At 48.0% G+C, this 21,232-nt stretch overlaps 1 protein-coding gene across 1 annotated transcript in view; it reads right to left on the bottom strand.

Annotated features, from left to right (window-relative positions):
* TDRD9 (tudor domain containing 9) overlaps positions 1-21,232 on the bottom strand; it is a 105,459-nt gene that overhangs the window by 4,516 nt on the left and 79,711 nt on the right. The window contains exons 29-34 of the mRNA XM_069490541.1: positions 18,344-18,499; positions 17,207-17,277; positions 12,614-12,723; positions 11,996-12,092; positions 4,199-4,337; positions 2,068-2,186 (exon numbers count right to left, since the gene is read on the bottom strand). Of these exons, the coding sequence (XP_069346642.1) occupies positions 2,068-2,186; positions 4,199-4,337; positions 11,996-12,092; positions 12,614-12,723; positions 17,207-17,277; positions 18,344-18,499 (692 nt within the window). The remainder of the gene's footprint in view (positions 1-2,067; positions 2,187-4,198; positions 4,338-11,995; positions 12,093-12,613; positions 12,724-17,206; positions 17,278-18,343; positions 18,500-21,232) is intronic.

The following is a 21,232-nucleotide window of genomic DNA, read 5'->3' as shown; positions in this document are numbered from 1 at the left end:
CACATACCCAGAGGACTTTCCGAACCCCCCTTTCCCCCCAAATCTCTCCCTTAAAGATACTGCCTTAAGGCTGGTACGGGGAGGCAGACTGGAGCCGCCTCCTGTCTCCTTGCTGGGCCGCCTGGCAATAACTCTCTCTCTCTCTCTCTCTCCTCCCACCCTCAAAAGTGCTGTGGCCGTTTGGCTCTCCATTGCCCCGGGGCAAACGAACCTGGTTTGGTTCAGTAACACTGGCATAAAGAGAGACATACACCAACAGAACAAAACAAAGGCCAGAGTGGATAAACCACACGTGGTATATGCAAACAGTGGACTATTGTTTAGCAAAAAGAAACACATTACAACATGGATAAATCTCAAAAATACTAAGTGAAAGAAACCAGATTAAAAGAAAACATGATTCTATGTATATAAAAATGTCAGAGAAGCCAAATCTATAGAGACAGAAAGCAGATTCAGAGGTTGCCTGGGGCTGGAGGTGGGAACAGGAATTGTGTGCAAATGGGCAGGAGGAACTTGGGTTTTTAAAAACAGCTTTATTGAGGTATACTTCACATACCGTAAAATTCAGCAATTTTAAGTACACAATTTAATAGCTTCAGTAAATTCATGGAGTTGTACAAACACTACTGCCATCTTGTCTTCAAATATTTGTTGGGCAAGTGGCACCTGTTGGCTGTTACCAGAAGCCTGAGTGCGCCTGCCCTGCATCTTGGCGTCAGAGTCACCAGGGAGAACACGCACAGGTGAGCACTGGCTGGAAGGCGGCTTTGCTCACACAGAGAAGAGACAGAGCAAGACCAGCTTCCGTGGTGGGCACTTGTCCCCATGGCCAGCAGGTCCCTCCCCAGCCAAGGCAGACAGCAGGAGGACCCTGTCCCCTCCCCCACAGTGGTGGGGTTGGCCAGATGTCCTGTGACACACATGCTTAAGCAAGACAGAGGAGGACACGCTGCATCTGAACAGGGAAGAGCCTTCCACACGTGGCAACACGCCCCACTCCGGCTACGAGACCCTGGATTTCATGGGAAGGAACTATTCCAGGCCCAGCATCCATTCTTAGCTGGCAAGAGGGGGCCGGCAGGCTACAGGCATGAGACCCTCTTTCCCTGCCATATTTATGATAGAAATGGTTTGCTGCTGGATTGTACAACTATAAATTCACTACAATCACTGGATTGTTAAAAACAACAACAACCCTGTTTATGGCGTAACAAGTCAGGATACCGTCACTCTGGTTTGGAGGGCAGAGAATCACCGTGGCTGCGAGCAGACACGAAGGAGAGTGTTTCTGACCTGGGTGCTGGCCACACGTGCGTGTACCTGTGCCCTTCATGTAGGTTAAACTTCAATACAAACTTTACAGTAAGATATTTTTATGAAAAGAAGGAGAGAAAACTTAAATTGGCCTTTCCTACAATGTCTAAGGCAGCTTTATATATTTAATACCTTTTTTTTAAAGTGCTTAGTAAACTAAAAGAAATCCACCCAAAATGTATGGGAAGGAAATCTACCGTGACACCAGATGCCACTTGCTCTCACACAGCTCCAGATCCCGGCCAGCCCAGGACAGGCAGGCAAGGCAGGGTGGGCAGGGTGTCTCTCTGCTCCCCCATGACCCCAGCCCGCTGTCCTTGGCCCTCCCTGGGCCCTCGTGCTGATGCAGGCTCGTGGGCTACCCCAGCAGAGAGTCCAGCAAGAGGTGACAGGCATGGCTGGGGGGAGGACAGTGAGGTCAGCGTGCTCCTTCCCTGCAGAGAGAGGGCCCCACTCCCCACTCGGCCCGCAGGTCCTGTTCCCTGCCTCACTCCTCAGGTGCCCACTGGCCGTGGTGCGGGTTCCCTACGTCCTGCCCACGCTGCCTGACGTGAGCCCTGCACTGCATCCTCTCCCAGTTGTCCAACTTCCACAGGACGCTGGCATCCTGACACCTCCGACAGGCTGCCTCTGGCACCGGAATGCCAATGATCAATCTGCCACATCTACTGAGCAGCTCAAAACGTCCACAATCAAGGCAGCTAAGAAAGTTAGCTGGAAGGAGAGAGCCCACGTCAGCACAGGACTTACCCTAAGAGTTTCTGACGAGCGTTATCCTGTAACTGCGCAATTCTTTCTGGCCCGAGACACGTAGATCCATTTGGCCCGTCACATACTAGCTTGTTAACAGCAGCCCTGAGAATATTAATCTATAAATAAATGGCAAAATAAGTACTCATATGGCTCCACTACAATTGAATTTTATTAATTCATAGCATTCAGAGTTAGTATTCTATAACTATCATCAATATGGCTTCTGGGGAAATTATTAAAACAACAGAAATAACATCGATAACCACAATCATATTTTAAGAAGTAGTACCAAAAGAAAAAAATTAAAAACCAGCAACAAAAGTTCAGACCTTTCAGTATAAACACACTTTTTAAACTTCTACATTAAAATTTAACAGAGTTTAACCGTGGGGTGACGCAGCTGTGACTTACAACACACACATTCCTCTGACTTTGTGGGTAATGTGTACATGAGACGCATCCTGCCCCCAAGGTACCACGTGCTGTTTTGTAGCCAGTCTTTGTCACAGTTTTAAAATAAACTTTATGTTTTTGAGTAATTTTAGATGCATTTAGGAGTTGCAAGGCTGGCACAGACGCTGCACGCCCTGCGCCAGGGCCCTCCTGCCAACATCTTACATCTGCACCACCGAGACGCCAGCTCTGGGCACGGCTGCTGACCACGCTCCAGGCTGCGTTGGGATTCAACCAGTTTTCCCACTGATGCCCTATGTCTGCTCCAGGGTCCAACTCAGGGCACCACACTCTACCTGCCATGTCTCCTCTGGTACGGGACAGTTTCTCAAGACCCTGAGAGTTTTGAGGAGTTCTGGTCAAGTATTTGGCAAACTGTCCCCGGTTAGGGTTTGTCTGACGTTTTTCTCATGATCAGACAGGGGCGAGGCGCCCTTCTCATGCTGCTGTGACATGCCACGTGACAGTCACTCTGGTCACTCAGCTGAGGCCGTGTCTGCCAGGCTGCCCCCCGGTGAAGGCTGTCCCTCTCCCTTTCTCTCCTGGGTGGCAGAAGGTCACAAAGCCCAGCCCGCCCTCCGGGACAGGGGTGCCCACACGCTGCCCTGGGAATTCTGGGCAGATTCGTCTTCTGTCCTCCACTTGGTTACCGAGTCACTTACCTGCATCCGTATGTACACACAGATGTTTTACACTTGGGGGTGTAATCCAACACTGTTATTAATTTCAGTGCTCCTGCTGTTCCAGCCTCAGCCAGTGCAAGCTCTCTCAGGGGGGCCCCTGTGTCCCTTTGGCCTGCTCCCCATCCCCTTGTTTTTGGAGAACATCCTTACTTTCTGGCATTACAAGAAGCTCCAGGCTTGGCTCATCTTGTGTTTTCCCTACCTTAGCCCTAGGATCAGCCATTTCTCCACTGAGCCCTGGCTCGTTTTAATGGAGAATCAATCCTATTAGAAACCATAATCTGGGTGTTTGTTCATTGCCACTGGGGTGTCACTGCTTCTAGGCCCTCACAGAGCCAGATGATGCAGGTATGCACGTGAGCGCACGCAGACACACATACCTGTCGCTGTTTCTGCATCTATCCCTCTGTACGTACTCAGCTGAGCACCCATGTCTCCGACTCTAATCCAGGACCACGGGTTCACTCGTGCCTTCCTCCCCTGCCTATCGTGACTCCCCTCCCCGGTATTACACAGCTGGCTCTCACACCTATGGACTTACTTGTTCAACCCTAGTGACGCGTGAACAGTCAGGAAGTGTTAACGCCCATGAGATCGACTGCACGAGAGCACGGTGTGCACCCCAGTTTCTCCAGTCTGCAGCCTTGCTGTTTCCAGTCAAAACACCATTTTCCAAGGCTTTCTTTTCCTCACCCCTTCAGTGTGACTGTGTCTGCATTTGTCACCGTGAGACTCCTTTGTCACTGTCTGCATTCCAACCCCGCAGGGCATGGGGTGTGTTTTCAAATCCATACATTAAAGGTCCACTCTTTCACAGTGGACAGTTCTGTGGGTCCTGACACACACCCAGAGTCTCGAATCGCCTGCCCAGTGCACACAGAAAGCGCCGGCACTCCCAGGCTCCCCTGAGTGTCACACTGCGCTGCCAATGGGCGTATGAGCAAAACAGGAGAGGAGTGACTAAGGCACAATCACAAGGACGTCGCTCTTACCTCCACAACATCCTCCACGTTGAAGTGAACATCAAACGCCAGCTCGATGTCATGCTCTGGCAGAATGGGGGCCCCTGTAGCTGGATTCCACCCCAAGCCACAGAGGACTCCAGTATAGCATTTGCCATCCCGATCAACCCTGAGTCGAATGTTTTAAGAAGAATTAATCATTTCACAACTGTTAAACCACTGTATTAATGTTAAAAATTTGACCAATACAATCATCCTAAATTTTTCCAGCCCTAGTAAAAATTTGTGTGTTTTTTTCTTCCAGTTTTTATACTAGAAATATAGACATACAGGAATAAGGACAGTAAATTAAGTATTTCTACGAATCCAATCTCAAGTTTCTAATTCTTACTCTGGCAGATAGACAAAGAAAAGAACATTTTACCACAGACAGGTTTTCTTCCCCCTACTGTTGAATTCTTTCTATGGGTTAAATTCTTATTAGGAAGACTTCTGGAAAGAAGGTTATACATATTTATGACTTGTGAAACAAGTCTAGCACTCGGCAAAAGCCTAGAAAGTGTCTGTTCCCCCTTCCCACCCTGACACAAGGTACACACTTACGAGGCAAGGCGTCACAGCCCAGCTGTACCAAACACTCGCCGTTCCCCTCGGACCACTGGCACACCCGCCGTTCCCCTCTCTCGGAGCCTCCCTGCGCCCACCGCCCCCCCAGAGCTGCTGCCCAGCCTGCCTGAGGCTCCCTTTCCCACCGAGGCTCACGTGGTGACCTGCCGACCAATCCCCCCACTCCTGCCTCTTCCAGCCTTTCTTCCACGCAGCACACGGCGGTGGCTTTTCCAAACAGATCCAGCACGGCCACCGCCTTGCCTAAAGGCCCTCAGGACTCCCCACCTGGAGCACGACGAACAAACCGGTCTCTGCCCAGGTCTCCGCCTCGTCTCAGGTACCCCAACTCCCCCCGACCCTGGCCCTGCCGGACCCCCCCACCCCGCCTCTGGCCTCCCTGCGGCCTCTGTCCAGCGGAGGTGCAGCCCTGCCAGCCTCTCCCTGGGGTCCCCCGCCCGGCATCACCTCCCCTTACCCTGCTCCCCAGAGACATCAACACTGAATGCCTTGGGAAATACTGTGCTCATTTTGACACAATTCAGACTTTTTTCCGTCAACTAGATCAGTTAGTTTTCTTCCAGCTCTGAGGTACAATTGACAAAAATTATACATATTTAAGGTACATATTAAGTTGATGTATGTATACATTGTGAAATAATTACCACAGCCAAGTTAATGGACACTTCCGTCACCTCACACGGCTGTGACCTGTGTGTGGTGAGGACACTTGAGATCTACTCTCCCGGCAAAGATCGAGCGCACGACACAGTCCTATAACACACTCCCCTCGCTGTACAGCAGAGCCCAGAACCTTTTCATCTCATAACTGAAAGCCGCAGAACCAGTAAGTTTTGATGACAAAATCTAGGCAAAACAGTTTTCTCCGTAATCCAAAACTATGTAAGTATTAGTCCCAAATACACTCCTAAATATATAGGTACACACACACACCACACCCTCTCGTCCCTCTCTCTCGCCCTTTTCAGTTCATTGAAAATGAAAGGGAATCCATTAAGTAAATTCAAAGAACAGAGAACCAGAATTCAAACTTACAAATTAAGGTGTCAAGTATTTGCTCTAAAAACAGTCACAAAATGTTTCTTTATATAGTATGTTCCTCTACATTGTTTTAAAAATAACCAGGCGTTACTGAATGGATTTTAATAGCACACCACAGCGCCACCACCTCCCGGGCAGCTGCGCGAGACTGAGCTGACTGCTCTCCCACGGTGACACCGGTGACGCCGGTGCTTCGACAAGGGTGCTCTGCGGGATTCAGCCTCACCTGGCCCGTCCCAGGCCGCTAATTCTTCGCCCGTCGGCTCTAAATCTTAAGGGAATAAAGGTAACTTAAGCACTGGGTTTACATCTCTTCTAGGAATCCTAAATATTTATGTGAACTTAAGAAACATCAGTTAAGACCATAGAAATATGTTTAGTTAATGTATAACACATACTTTAGACTAAGATTGAAAATGCAAAACTCGTGACAGAAACAAAAGCAGCAATTCCATGCGGAGTACAGCAAGGGCATGCTGTAGACGTAACTCATTCTGAAGTGGCTGCATAAAGGGGTGAAGTCTGCCCAAGCCGCCTGCTGCCATGTTAGAAGGCTCATTTCTCTAGACAGCTATGTTTAAAATAAATATAACAGAAGAGGAACTTCTATTGCAAGCTAATATCCTGGGACTCCCAACATGAGCCAAATAAGGAAATATATTCCTCAAAAGTTAAATGTGAGCCAACCTGAAACACTGTATAAAAAAAAAAGCTCTGTTAAATATTCTGTGCATTGGATTAATCCGCAAAGTGTTAATTAAAAAGCAGTATTTTAAGAACCATGGCCTTGTAGTATAGTTTGAGGTCTGGCAAATTAATACACAACAGAAAATCCAAATATAGAACCATCCTCATATAGTCACCTAATTTTTGACAAAGCGGGAAAGAATATACTCTGGGGACAAGAATCCCTATTCAATAAATGGTGCTGGGAGAATTGGTTAGCCACTTGTAGAAGACTGAAACAGGACCCACAGCTTTCACCTCTCACAAAAATCAAATCACGGTGGATAACAGACTTAAACCTGAGGCGTGATACAATCAGAATTCTAGAAGAAAATGTAGGAAAGACTCTTACAGACACTGGCCTAGGCAAAGAATTTATGAAGAAGACCCCTAAGGCCATCACAGCAGCAACAAAAATAAATGAATGGGACATGATTAAATTAAAAAGCTTCTGCACAGCCAAAGAAACAGTCACGAGAATAAACAGACCACCTACAGAATGGGAAAAAATTTTTGCATACTACACATCAGATAAAGGACTGATAACAAGAATCTATTTAGAACTCAGGAAAATCAGCAAGAAAAAATCAAGCAACCCTATCAAAAAGTGGGCAAATGACATGAATAGAAACTTCTCGAAAGAAGATACAAGAATGGCTAACAAACATGAAAAAATGCTCAACATCCCCAATCATCAGAGAAATGCAAATCAAAACCACAATGAGATATTACTTAACCCCAGTGAGAATGGCCTTTATCAAAAAAACCCAAAACAACACATGTTGGCGTGGGTGTGGAGAGACAGGAACACTAATACACTGCTGGTGGGACTGCAAACTAGTCCAACCCCTGTGGAAAGCATTATGGGGGTATCTTAAACAGATTCAAGTAGACCTGCCATTTGACCCAGCAATCCCATTACTGGGCATATACCCAAAGGAAAAAAGGTCATTCTGTAACAAAGACACATGTACCCGAATGTTTATAGCAGCACAATTCACAATCGCAAAGATGTGGAAACAACCCAAATGCCCATCAATACATGATTGGATTAGTAAGCTGTGGTATATGTATACCATGGAATATTACTCAGCTATAAGGAATAATGAAGATACGACATCTCTATGGTTCTCCTGGAGAGAGTTGGAACTCAATATAAGTGAAGTATCCCAAGAATGGAAAAACAAGCATCACATGTACTCACCAGAAAATTGGTTTCCCTGAACATCACCTAAATACACATCTAGGAATGACACCAATCGGATATCAGACTGAGGTGGGGGGTGGGGGAGGGGATGGGGGTGTGCCTACACAATGAGTGCACTGCGCACCGTTTGGGGAATGGTAACACTTGAAGGTGCTGACTCGGGAAGGAGGGGTGGGGAAGGGAGGGATATATACCTACATGATGGGTGCAACGCGCACGACCTGGGGAACAGACACGCCTGGAGCTCTGACTTGGGGGGAAAGGCGGTACATGGGCAACGTATGTAACCTGCAATTCTGTATCCCCCATAACAATAAGATGAAATAAAAAAAAAAAAAAAAAAAAGCAGTATTTGTTAAAAGTCAAGGACACGTCCAAATCCCTGGGAAGCACTTGACTTTGCCACTTCCCTACCGGGCCCCTCAGGCAGGGAACTCCCTGCAGGGCCCACGCTGAACACACACAGCTCACTAGATCCCCTCAGAAGCCCGGAGACCCAAGAGAGCCCGTCTATACGGATGGGTGGCCTCGGGGCTAGAGGTCCTGCATAAGCTTGGCCGACAGTGGCAGGGCCAGGGTCCCCCCAGGCCTGTCTGCTGTCACAGCTTCCCATGAGACTTGAGGGTGTCCCGTTCTCAACATACTTTCTTATCACCTCTCACTTCCAACACTTCAAAGGCACCTTTGCATTGTTCTCAAATTTTCTATGGCTTTTTAAAAATATGCGGTAGATCAAGATTATTTTTAAATTACAAAACAGCGCAGGAACACACTGTGAACAAGTCCGACAGAAGGTCAGAAACCAGAGTGCGGCCAGGCCACATCTTCCAGAGATGGCGCCGCCCCAGCTCCCATCCGCCTGCTGTTCCTGCGGTGGAAAGCACGTGCCTCCCAGTGACAAGGGAGGTCCGTGAGCCTGGCTGGGACAGCCACCGTGGCACAGCTCAGACTGTGCGACTTCCCTGGCTCATACAGGGTGACACAGCTGCCACCTGTCTCTCGGGTCACTGACCCTTGGCACCCAGCCACCATGCTGAGGAAGCCCAAGTTAGCCCCAACAGAGACCACCCGGGGAGGCTCTCACGGAGATGGACTGAGGCCTCCAGGCAGCATCAACCACCAGCGTGAACCTCGGCACCATTCCCGCCCATCGGCCTTCGAGTCTTCTGCAGCAGACCCTGACGCCGCCGAGCACAGACAAGCCGTCCCTCACGTGCCTTCCCTGAACTCCTCTCCCACAGTAAAAAAAGGTTGCTCTACCCCACTAAGTTTGGGGGTTGTTTCCTGGCATAGTGGCTAGAACATCCAGTTAAACAGTGACAGTCCCCTTTCAAACCACTCTCATTTAATTTTTAAGTTTTAATCGATAGAACTTTTTGTTGTTCTTCTGAAAGAGGCTCCCTCCCTGGGCGGCGACTTGGGGGCACCACCCTCTCCAGGCCGGGTTCTGCCCTGCGGAACACGACTCAGCCTCTAAACCATGACCAGCACTTGGTGCATTCTCAGTAGCAAAATCTGGCTCCAAAGCCAAGGGAAGGAGGTAAGCCTGGTGCTCTTGCCACGGCGCTTGTCCTCAGACTTTTGCTTCCCGCCCTGGACGCCAGGCTCTGCTACACGGCGCACTGCGCGCATCCAGGGCAGGAAGGCCTCCCGCGGGCTCCAGTAAGGATCCCCCGGAACCGAGGCTGACACGGACTACTCCAAGTATTTGTGAGCCTCTCCCACGGGGCAGCAAGAGAAGTGACGCCCTCCTGGGACAGACACACGGGGAAGAGGGCAGAGCTCAGTCAGCCTGACCCACTGAGGGGCCAGCTGGCGGCAAAGGTCACATGGCAGGACACGCGGAGCAGGGGAGTCCAACACAGCCGGGCCAGCCCCAGCCAGGTGCAGGAAGGGGTAACATGTACCTCCCTTCCCTTCTTCAATTGAAACAAAAGGTAAAAATTAAGTCCTTCGTCTATCTTCCTTTCTTCCCACTACCGTACAAAGATATGTTGTAGGTAGCAAAAAGTTACTATTTAGTCTTCAAGCTGCAATCCATCGTGACAGGACAGTGACAGACCTAGAGGGTGCACAGACTCCACCCAGAGACCGCAGGCTGTTTCTAACAAGTGGCGCCTTGACAGCTTCTAGCACAGCAGCCAGATGCCACACGAGGAGACGAGCGCTGGTGCAGGTGGACGTGATACAGGCGGCTCTCGGGCGGAAGGAAGGGCGTGGGAGGACGGCACCGTAGCAGCCCTCGGGAGCTGCGGCTCACAAAGACACCCCCGGTCTGGGAGCACCCCCAGCCACAGGGACAGGCGCCCCCACCAGTCTGCACCGATCTCATCAGCTGCAGGAGACTAGAGGAGGTCAAAGGAAAATGACAGATGTTGGATTTGGGATGAGCATTTTCCAAAGTTTCTCAAAAATGGTTGCTCCTGACTCAACAAATTAAAAAAAAAAAATCATACAACTATAATAATTAGAGGTAGAGTTTGGACAAAAATCGACCAGGCCTCTCCTCCCTTCCCAATAATCACCTAGTTAGACCTATGAATTCAAAGACAACCAGTCTTATCCATACTGTCACATAAATGGCCCTGATTCTGGCTCATTTAGGTTAAATTTAACAAAATGAATATAAACCACCAGCGATGTGCAAAGCACTAAGTACTGTTTATATATAACTTTCTCCTATTAAGCTTTTTTTCTAGAAGGATGGTGTTTCAAATACCATTTCAGTCTTTCTTGAATGTCTACAACATAACCAGCTGCACGCTGAAGACTGAAACATAATACAATGCATTATTCAAATCCTCAGAAAGCTTGTGTCGAAGAGAAGAGTTGAGGCGGGAGACAAGGAGGGCATCAGAAGCAACTGAAGAGGAGTTTATGTTTTCACCGATCCTGTCCCTGCCTGTGCGGGGTGTGACCCTTCCCTGTGAGTAACCCCACTGTAAGGCATTATTTTCCATGTCAAGCCCCTACAAGGACTCGGAAGAACCTTAACTCGCAGAGACACTCGTCACATCACTGATGAAGATCGAGACGGGCCAATCCCAGCCTCACGGGCACAGCAAGCCCTTCCAGGACAAGGGCAGGTCAGAGCGACTGCGCCCGTGCACAGGGGACGTCTGCACGAGCCACCGCATGGCCCTCTGGTGGCATGTGACGCAATTATCAAAATGGAGATTTACAAAAATATAATACGAAAATGCTTATAATATTTGTGAAAAAGGATACAGTATGACAGAAATCTAAAATCAAAATAAAATGTATATACAAATTTCAAATATACTAAATATATTTAAATTAAAATCTATAAATAAATTTTTAAATAATCGTGTTAGTTTTTTCCCATTCAGCTTTTTCTAAGTAGCATGTATTTCAATGGGGAGAAAAAGAACGTACAGTATTACTTTTACAGCTGAAGAAAAGCACTACGCATTCCGAGGTTGCAGCACTAGATTCTGAACAGGCACGACGGCAGGGAGACCGAGTAGACAGCGGGGCCCTTTCGCCCACCTTGGCTGCATGGTCTACGCCCGTCCCGGTGGCCCCCGCTGACCAGGAGGAGGGCGGTGCCGGGCCTGTGTCAGTCCTGCCATGGCCATTTCTGTGCTGCCCCCGGAACATGGCTCCTCAGGCCCCGATGTTAGCCCTCTTCTGGCCGCCTTCCTCCACTAAGGCCTAGGCTGGCGCTCCCGGAAAGAACGCTCTGGGAAGCCCTGGCACTCAAACAAATCCTCCGAGGCGCGGCCCCTACTGTGCGGACGCTTTCCAGAGCGCTGCTCACACCATCACACACTTTCTTTTTAAAGTCTCCACAGAAGTCCTGTTTGATCTTGGCGCCAAGAGGAGCTATGTCTGCGGGGCAGTGTGTCCCCTGACCTCACGGATGCCACCCAGTCAGGGGACTGACGAGGGCTCCCGCGGACAGCGGGGCGCCAGGGAACTCAGAATCATGCTCACAGCCACTGCCGCCAGGATGCCACCACCTAGCGGGCGGCTGAGCCTCATGCCCAGCTCCAGTCTTTGCTGCCCTTGCTCAGCTTTTGACTCGAGCTCCCGCATGATACTGTGTGTTAAGCTCTCAGCTTCTTTCTGAAATACGTCCAGTCAGGAATGTATCAAACAATAAAGGCTTGATCACGAGCAGCCAGAGGCCTGGCGGCCAGGGTTTCTGCACAGGCTCTGCCCCAGGGGGCGTGGAGCGGCGCCCACCCCCCACAAAGGCCTACCTTAACTCCATCACGGGTGCAAACAGCATGCTGAGCAGAGCCGGGAGGCCGGGGATCGGAGGCAGCAGGGAGGTCTCTCTCAGCAGCATGGTGGAGCCTGGCGGACGGTCGCGGCCCATCAGCGCAGGGCGGCGCTCCCTCCCGCCCACTCCACCATCCTCAGGCAGCCCCTCCCCAGGTGCGTCTGTCCCCACAGGCCCCCCCAAAGGTAAAGAGCTCCCCATTCTCTGTTCCCACAGCACCCCACAGATAGACCCCCGACTGTAGGCTTGCGCGTCTTTCCCACGTGGGGAAAACTCTTGGTTACGCTTTTCTTCTTTCTCCTCATTAGACTATCAGGTTTTTCTCAGAGCCGAGAACTTGGGTTTGTTCTCCTTTGCAGCCAACCATGGTGGAATAACTGAACGAACAAGGAGTCCAGTGATTTCCACCTCCTTGTACAAAAGGGAAAGGGACAACGCCCCAGTTCTCAACCCTGCATCTGCCCAAGCGCTCAAACAGCGCCTAGAAGCGCCACGCGGGCACGAGCTTGCTCGCTAGCAGAGGCTGGGCCTCCTAGTTACCGACGTCCAGGAAACAAGGAAAGGAGGAGGGGAGCCAGCAGAGCCCTCAAGGTACCAGTTGTGTTGACTGACAGGGAAGCTGCCACCAGCATCCTCTGGTGCAGGTCTTCGGGGGCGTCACTGATGATGACAGAGTTGATGCTCTCCTTCTCGATCCAAACGCACCTAAAGGAAGGGGGCGCAGAGAAGGGGGTGCTGACCCACCAACCAGGCAGCGTGTCACACCCAACCCGCAACCAGCGCATTTCAAAAATACAGGCAAACACGAAAATGGGACGCTAGACACGTGGAAACATACTTGGCTTCCAAACCTCCTGCCTGCCTCCTCTTACTGGACCACCTTGCGGCATCAGAGTCCTCCAGTTGGCCCTCAACCTTCTTCTCTTCTCAGCTCCCTCCTGCGGGATCCTGACCACTCCACTCCTAGGTGGAAGTACTGCGTGCTGAGGACGTCCGAACCTCCACCTCTACCCGAGACTCTCCGTGTGCACTCCCAACCCGAAATGGCCATGCCCACAGGCCAGCAGAGGGAGCTGAGTGTGGCCCACCCATACACCTCTGTCACCTCTCAGCACAATCTTGCAGCAGCCTTGGCAAAACATCCTTGTGCTTCCCTCTTCCCTGACTCCAATCAAGCACCAGCCTGCTGGTTCCACTCTTGAAGGTGCTTGTAAAACTCTGTTTCGGCACCTCCTGCCATGGACTCAGCCCACACTCTTCCCGCCCTGGACTGCACCACGGCCTCGGAAGGGTGCCGCTGCCTGGGACGGCCGGCTCTGAGGTCAGACGCATTCTTCACACCGCGGCTCCTCAAACTGCAGTGTGCGTGCAGTAGCGGGGGCCTTGTGAAAACGCAGACTCCAGCGTGCGGCCTGAGCCTCTGCATTCCTGACAAGCTCCCCGGGGATGCCCGCACTGCTGGTCCCCACAGGGTATTTCGAGAAGCCAGGGCTTACCCAAAGTGATCCTTCTAAAATGCACGTGGCAAAGCTCCCAGCTGTTCCAGCATGAGTCTACAGAGCTTGCTCTCATCTGCCGTAAGCTCTGCAGCCCTCCATCCCCCTGCCCAGTTCTCCAACCACACTGCATCTACTGACTCCTCACGAATGCAAACTCTCCCAGTCAGGCCTGGGCACCTGACACTGACACCAGCACCAGCCCCATCCTCCTGCCCTGCCTTCCCCTAACACCTGCACTTCAAACTCTCCTCCTCTGGAAAACCCACATGGCCTCTGAGTGCGGCCTGGGCCCTCAGATGCCTTCACAACGTTCTGTAGCCCCATCAAGACCTGCTCACCCTTTGTTGTAATCACCAGTTTTCTCTTCCACATCCCCCCCGCCCCAGAAAAAATGACGTCTCTGATGAAAGATACTCAAAAATGTCTGACACAGACTGGTAACAGGGTTTGGGTGTTTGGCCCCTCCAAATCTCAGGGTGAAATTTGAGCCCGTGTTGGAGGTGGGCCTGGTGGGAGGTGTTTCGGTTGGTCACCGAGGCAGGTCCTTCATGCAGGGCTTGGTGCCCTTCCCACAGCTGCGAGACAGCTCTCACTTTGTTAGCTCACCCGAGAGCTGGCTGTTGAGCAGGAGCCGGGCACCCCTCTCTCACCACGTGACACACCTGCTCCCTCCCTTCACTTTCTGTCACCAGTGGAGCCTCCCTGAAGCTCTCGGCAGAAGCTGATACTGGAGCTATGCTTCCTGTACTGTCTGCAGAACTGAGAGCCGAAGAAATCTCTTTTCTGTATAAATTGCCAGCCTCAGGCATTCCTTTATAGCAACACAAAACTAAGACAGAAAACTGGTACCAAGAGGTGGGGTGCTGCTATGAAGATACCCGAAAACGTGGAAGTGGCTTTGGCACTGGGTGAGAGGCAGAGGTAGCGTCTGGAGAGCCCAGAAGGGGACAGGAAGATGAGGGACAGTGTGAAGCTTCTTAGAGACTGGTCAAGTGGCTGTGACCAAAACACCGATAGAAACATGGACAGTAAAGAGCAGGCTGATGAGGTCTCCAATGGAAATGAGGAATTTAGGAACTGGAGCAAAGATCACCTTGTCACACCTGAGAAATAAAATAAAATCCTAAGCCCCCCAACTGACTGAATGGACCCCTTTCTTGGGCAGGAAGACCCCAGAGAAACCCTAAAACTGAGTTCCCAGCCAAGACAGCACAGGGGGTCAAGGGCGCACCTCCTCACACCCCTCCCTCGCTAGCTGCGGCCAGGCTTTCTTCCCCGAGGGCCGACAGGACCAGCCTTTGCAAGACGTGCCCAGCTGCGCCTCCCTTTGTGTGGTTTTGGCACAAGGACTGACCGGCACCCCTTCATGGTAAGAGGCCACCGACCATGGCGTGCTTCTGACCAGTCTACAGATGATGCGCAAAGAGGGTTTTTGTGTCCTTGGCTTCATCTTTTGATGTCAGAGGACTGGAAACTGCACCCTTGAATCATGCTGAGGGCTCCGTTTTCTGAACATGGATCCCATGAAGGGGCATGAGCTCGACTGTGCACGTTTCTCTTCTCATAAATATCCATGACTCCTCCTACAGCTTGTTAAACACGGGTATCTGGCCACCTTGCTCTGCACAAATTCACTTTTACCATTCCCTAGAAGCCCCTGCCCTCGGCTTCTGACCGAGGCTCTGCTTCCCAGCCTGCACGATGGCCACCTGCAGGCCGCAACCCGTTACAAGAAAGCAAGCTCTCCTTTCCAAATTTATGCACCTCCTCATTCTTCACTTGACACACCTTAGCAAAGAACTTGACTGCATGTGGCCACGCCCTAGGGCTTTGTGGGAGGCCTAAATTAAGAATGATGACCCAGGCCATGTGGTGGGAGAAATTTATAAGCAGCGAAGTGTTCAAGACGTGACGTGGCTGCTCCTAACAGCCTACAACCAGATACCGGAGCAAAGGAAAGATGTGAAGTTGAAACTTATAATTAAAAGGGAAGCAGAGCCTAAAAATTTGGAAAATTCGCAGCCTGGCCACGTGGTAGAGAGGAGAAGGGCATTTTTAGGAGAGGAATCCGAGGATGCTGCAAAGCAGCCACCTGCTAGCGAGACTGGCAGGGACAGAAGCGAGCCAGGTGCCAAGAGTCAAGACAACAGGAAGAAGGCCCAGAAGCATTTCAGGGTCTTCCAGGCTGCCCCTCCCGCTGTGGGCCCAGGGGCCCAGGAGGACTGAATGGTTTTAGGGCCCAGGCCTGGGGCACCACTGCGCTGTGCTACCTCAGGATGCCACTCCTTGCACCCCAGCTGCTCCAGCTGCGGCAGAGGGTGCAAGCCACAAGCCTTGGCGGTGACCATGTGGTGTCAGACCTGCAGGCACACAGAATGCAAGAGTGACGAGGATCGGCAGTTTCCACCTAGATCTCAGAGGACGTATCGAGAAGCCTGGGTGCCCAGGCAGAAGCCTGCTGCAGGCCCCCACAGGGAGCCTCTACTAGGGCAATGTTGAGGGGAAACGTGGGGTTGGGAGCCCCCACACTGAGTCCCCACTGGGGCACTGCCTAGTGGAGCTGTAGGCAGGGGCCTCCCGCCAGACCCCACGATGGCAGAGCCACCAGCAGCAGCAACCCCAGCCTGGAAAAGCCACAGGCACCAGGTTCCAGCCCGTGAGAGCAGCCGCGCGGGCTGCGCCCAGCAGACCCACAGGGGCAGGGCTGCCCCAGGCTCTGGGGAGCCAACCCTCCACCAGCGCCCAGGATGCAGGACATGGGGTCACAGGAGAACATTTTGGAGCTTTAGGATTTAATGTCTGCTCTGCTGGGTTTCAGACTTGTATGGGACCTTCTGCCCCTTGCTCTTCATGGATTTCTCCCTTTTAGAATGGGAGTGTCTGCCCGCTGCCTGTACCACCACTGTATCTCGGAAGCATATAACTTATTTTTGATTTTATAGGCTCACAGCTGTAAGGAACTTGCCCTGAGTCTCAGATGAGACTTTGGACTTTTGATGCTGAGATGAATTATGACTGCTGGGGACTACTGGGAAGGAGTGACAGTATTTTGTAGTGTGATAGGAACATGAGATTTGGGGGTGAGGGGCAGAATGATATGGTTTGGATGTTTGTCCCCTTCCAATCTCATGCTGAAATTGGATTCCCAGTGTTGGAGGTCAGGCTGAGTGGGAGGTGTTTGGGCCATGGTGACGGACCCCTCATGAATGATGGTGCTCCCCTGAGATGATGAGTGAGCTCTCACTCCGTCAGTTCTCACGGGAGCTGGCTGTTAGAGAGAGCCTGGCACCCACTCCTCTCTCTCTTGCTCCATTCTCTCACCATGTGACACACCTGTCCCCCTTTCACCTTCTGTCATGCGTGGGAGCTCCCTGAAGCCCTCACCAGAAGCAGATGGTGGTGGCAGGCTTCTTGTACTATCTGCAGAGCTGAGAACCAAAGAAACCTCTTTTCTTTATAAATTACCCAGCCTCAGGGACTCCTTTATAGCAGCACAGAACTAAGGCGAGTGGCTTCCATGTGAGAGAGAGAGAATACCTCAAATCTGGGGCTAAGTGAGAAATCAGAAGGAGTGAGAAAAGATAACACATTCCAACAGTTTAGATACAAAGAAGTGTTAGTTTCCGAGGGGGGTCTATAAATACAGAGGCAGAGAAAAAAAATTCATGGGAAACTTAAGTTAATCATACCTGAACTTGGATATTCTGGTCAAACTATGACACTTCAGTTCATAAGGGTTGAAAGGCCCATGGAGTATTGCCTATATGCCCAAAATATAGGAAGTATTACCAATAAGCAAGATACCACTTAACATGAATTTTAAAAATCCCAAAGTCAGCTCATAATTTTTAAAAAGGCTACATCTCAATCATAACACCTTCAAGATGCAGTGAGAAAAAGGTACCTTAAATTAGAAGGTATTTTTCTGAGATGCAATTAATCCCCTTCAATGATTTCACCAACATTTCTCAATATATACATTTAACACATTAACTGCCCTGTAAGTTATATTTAACTCACAATAGTTTTGAGCCCAGGGCCTGGCGAAGCATATGCAGAACTCATGACTCTTCACCTTGGGAGCCCAGTGAACTATTTTTCAAGTTGCATATAATTCATGCACAGAAAATAAAAAATCAAGTTGCATATAACTCATGCAGAGGAAAAAATAAAAAATAACAAATTTTTCATTACATTAGAAAGGACTGTTTTGTTTTCAAAGTTTTTATTCTATTTTTGTAATAAAACACTGTGGCCCCATGGAAAAACTTCTTTTTTTCTAGTGGGGCAGCCACTGTGTTAAAGTCTTTGGCAAAAAAAGGAAATATTTCCAAATAGTTCAGAAAAAATATTATTCTTTCAATAGTAGTAGACCAACCCAGTTGAACAGGTGGGCCTGAGCCCACACAGGAAAAGGCTGGGGTAACAGACGCAGAATCCCAGACAGAGAGGGACATGCCAGTCAACCCTCTTGTCCAAACAGGCAGCACCTACTCCAATGGCCAGCCAGGGAAACCGAGGCTGGCACCAGGTCTCAAAAGCCCATGTGCCGTGTTTCTGTCAATCTGATAAACAAGTACACGTGTCCTTTCAAAAGAAAGGTTAAAAAACAAAACTAGTCAAAGCTTAGCTCATCTCTAAACCCCACTGAACATTAAAACCCAGGTTTTTTTCTTATTAATAAAGGATCCACTGTGAGAAAAGCAACAGCATTAAAAACCAGGAAAGAAAAAACCACCACGACTACCAGCTACAACTTTTAGCATATAAAGGTAGAATGATATTAAGTTTTTAAATTATGTTTTAAAACAGCAACTACGCATCACCTTACAATTTGGAGCGCCCAGTTTATTGGAGGAAAAGCTCTCTAACAAAATCCGCATCAGATACTTCTCGTCGTCCTTCACGGGGGAGGGCACAGACCCATCTGTCATGTTTTCTACCGATTTGGAAAAGAGACCCTTGAGAACTTCATGGCTTTGCTGAACAAAACACAAATCATTTGCTTTGTTAAAAATATGCATTAAAAGCCCTTTATTCCAACCTAATGAAAATATTTTATAGGCATAATCTTACTCTGATCTCTACATCATTAAGGTATAGGGAGATAATTTTATCAAGTTCATTTTAAAATTCAAACAAAATAAATATGACAGCCTTTACTACATTTCAGCCATCAGAGAACTTAGAAGAAAGAAACATTTTAAAAAACTTTTTTATACACAAAATTTTGGTCTTACACTGGGAATACTAACATAATTCCCTGAAGTGTTTTCACATGTGAACTACAGAACTGAATGAGTCCCGGCCAGCATTTTGCTAGTTTGTCTGCCCTCTCCTGATCTCCAGCAGAAATTACACAGATGAATAAAGACCTTCAATACCAGCTCCAAAAGTGGCCACTGATCATCTCAACAGATGCAGAAAAAGCATTTAATAAAATTCAACATACCTGTGTAATAGAAACTCTCAACAAACTACTGTGAGATTTCATATCCCACAAAAGCTGAGACAAGAAATCACCTAGGCATAGAAGGAACATACCTCAACATAATAAATGCCATATATGACACACCCACAGCCAACATCATACTGAATGGGTAAGAACTGGAACAAGGAAAGACGTACACTCTCACCACTCCTATTCAACACAGTACTGGTCCTCACCAGAGCAATCAGGCAAGACAAAGAAATAAAAGGTATCCAAATTGGAAAAGAAGAAGTCACACTGTCGCTCTTTGCAGACAGCATAATCTTATATATAGAAAATCCTAAAGACTCCACCAAAAAACTCCTAGAAGAAATAAATGAATTTAAATAAATGAAAGTGAGTGGATATACAAATTAACATACAAAAATCACTATTGTTTCCATATACCAATAACAAACTAGCTAAGAAAGAAATCTCATTTAAAATGGCCATTAAAAAAACGTAAGAATAATAATAACTAAGCATGTGAAAGATCTCTACAAGGAAAACTAAAAAATACTAATGAAAAAACTGAAGAGAACACAAACAAATGAAAAGACATCCCGTATGTCCATGGATTGGAAGAATTTATATTGTTAAAATGACCACACTACCCAAAGTAATCTACAGATTCAATGCTACTCCAATCAAAACACCAATGACATTATTCATGGAAATAGAAGTAAAATCCCTAAAACTCATATGGAAACACAAAAGACCCCAAATAACCAAAGCAATCCTATGCAAAAAGAACAAAGTAGGAAGCAACACACTACTGGATTTCAAGATTTACTACAAAGCCATAGTAACCAAAACAGAATGGCATTGGCATAAAAACAGACACATACACCGATGGAACAGAATAGAGAACACAAAAATCCACCCACCTATTTATAGTCAACTAATTTTCAACAAAGGTACCAAGAACATACATTGAGGAAAGGGCAGTCTCTTCAATAAATGGTATTGGGAAAAGTGGATAACCACATGCATAAAAATAAAACTAAACCCCTATCTCTCACCATAAACAGAAATCAACACAAAATGGATTAAAGACATAAATGTAAGACCTTAAACTATAAAACTACTGGAAGAAAACACAGGGGAAATGCTTCAGGATATTGGTCTGGGCAAAAATTTTAATGGCTAAGACTTCAAAAGCATAGGCAACAAAAACAGATAGATGGGACTATGCTAAGCTAAAAATATTCACAAAAAAGGAAACAATCAACAGAGTGAACAGACAACCTGTAAAATGGAAGAAAATACTTTCAAACCATTAATCCAACAAAAGACTAATATCCAAAACATAAACGGAGCTCCAACAGCAAAAAAAAAAAAAAAAAAAGCAAATAATACAATTAAAAAGTGAGCAAATGATCTGAACAGACATTTCTCAAAAGAAGATATACAAATGGCCAATGTATGAAAAAATGCTCAACATCACTAATTATCAGAGAAATGCAAATCAAAACCACAATGAATTACCATCACAAATAAGAAAAGAAATAAAAAAACCACAATGAAATATCTCACCCCAGTTAGAATGGCTAATCAAAAAGACTAAAAATAAGGATGCTGAGGAAAGGAAACTCTTATACTCTGTGGGAATATCAGTACAGCCTTTATGTCAAGTAATGTGAAGATTTCTATAAAAACTAAAAATAGGACTACCGTATGATCCAGACATCCCAATACTGGGTATTTATCCAAAGGAAAGGAAATCAGAATATCAAAGGGATATCTGCACTATTTACAATAGCTGGGATATGAAATCAACCTAAATGTCCATCAACAGATGACTGGATAAAGAAAATGTGATATATACACAAAGGAATACTATTCAGCCATAAAAAAGGAAATTCTGCCATTCTTGGCATCACGGATGAGCCTGGAAGACACCATAGGGAAAACGACAGGCACAGAAAGATAAACACTGCATGTTCTCACTCATATGGGAACTAAAAAAATTTGAATTTATGTAAGTAAAGTTGTGGGTACTAAAGGCTGGAAGGATGCGGAAAGGGAGAAGAGAAATAAGTTACAGCACCTTATATATGTAAGGGTGAATATGGCTAACTAGAATTTAATGAATATTTTCAAAAAGCTAAAAGTGAGAATTTTGAACATCTACAACACAAAATGATAAATGTTTGAGGTGATGGATTTGCTAATTACCCTGATTTGATCATTACAAATTGTATACACATATCAAAATGTCACTCTGTATCCCATAAATATGTAC

The sequence above is a fragment of the Eulemur rufifrons genome, chromosome 2 (genome assembly GCF_041146395.1).
Source record: "Eulemur rufifrons isolate Redbay chromosome 2, OSU_ERuf_1, whole genome shotgun sequence".
NCBI classification, from domain to species: domain Eukaryota; kingdom Metazoa; phylum Chordata; class Mammalia; order Primates; family Lemuridae; genus Eulemur; species Eulemur rufifrons.
Note: the sequence above shows the minus strand (reverse complement) of the source record. Positions and strands in the feature narration are given on the sequence as shown.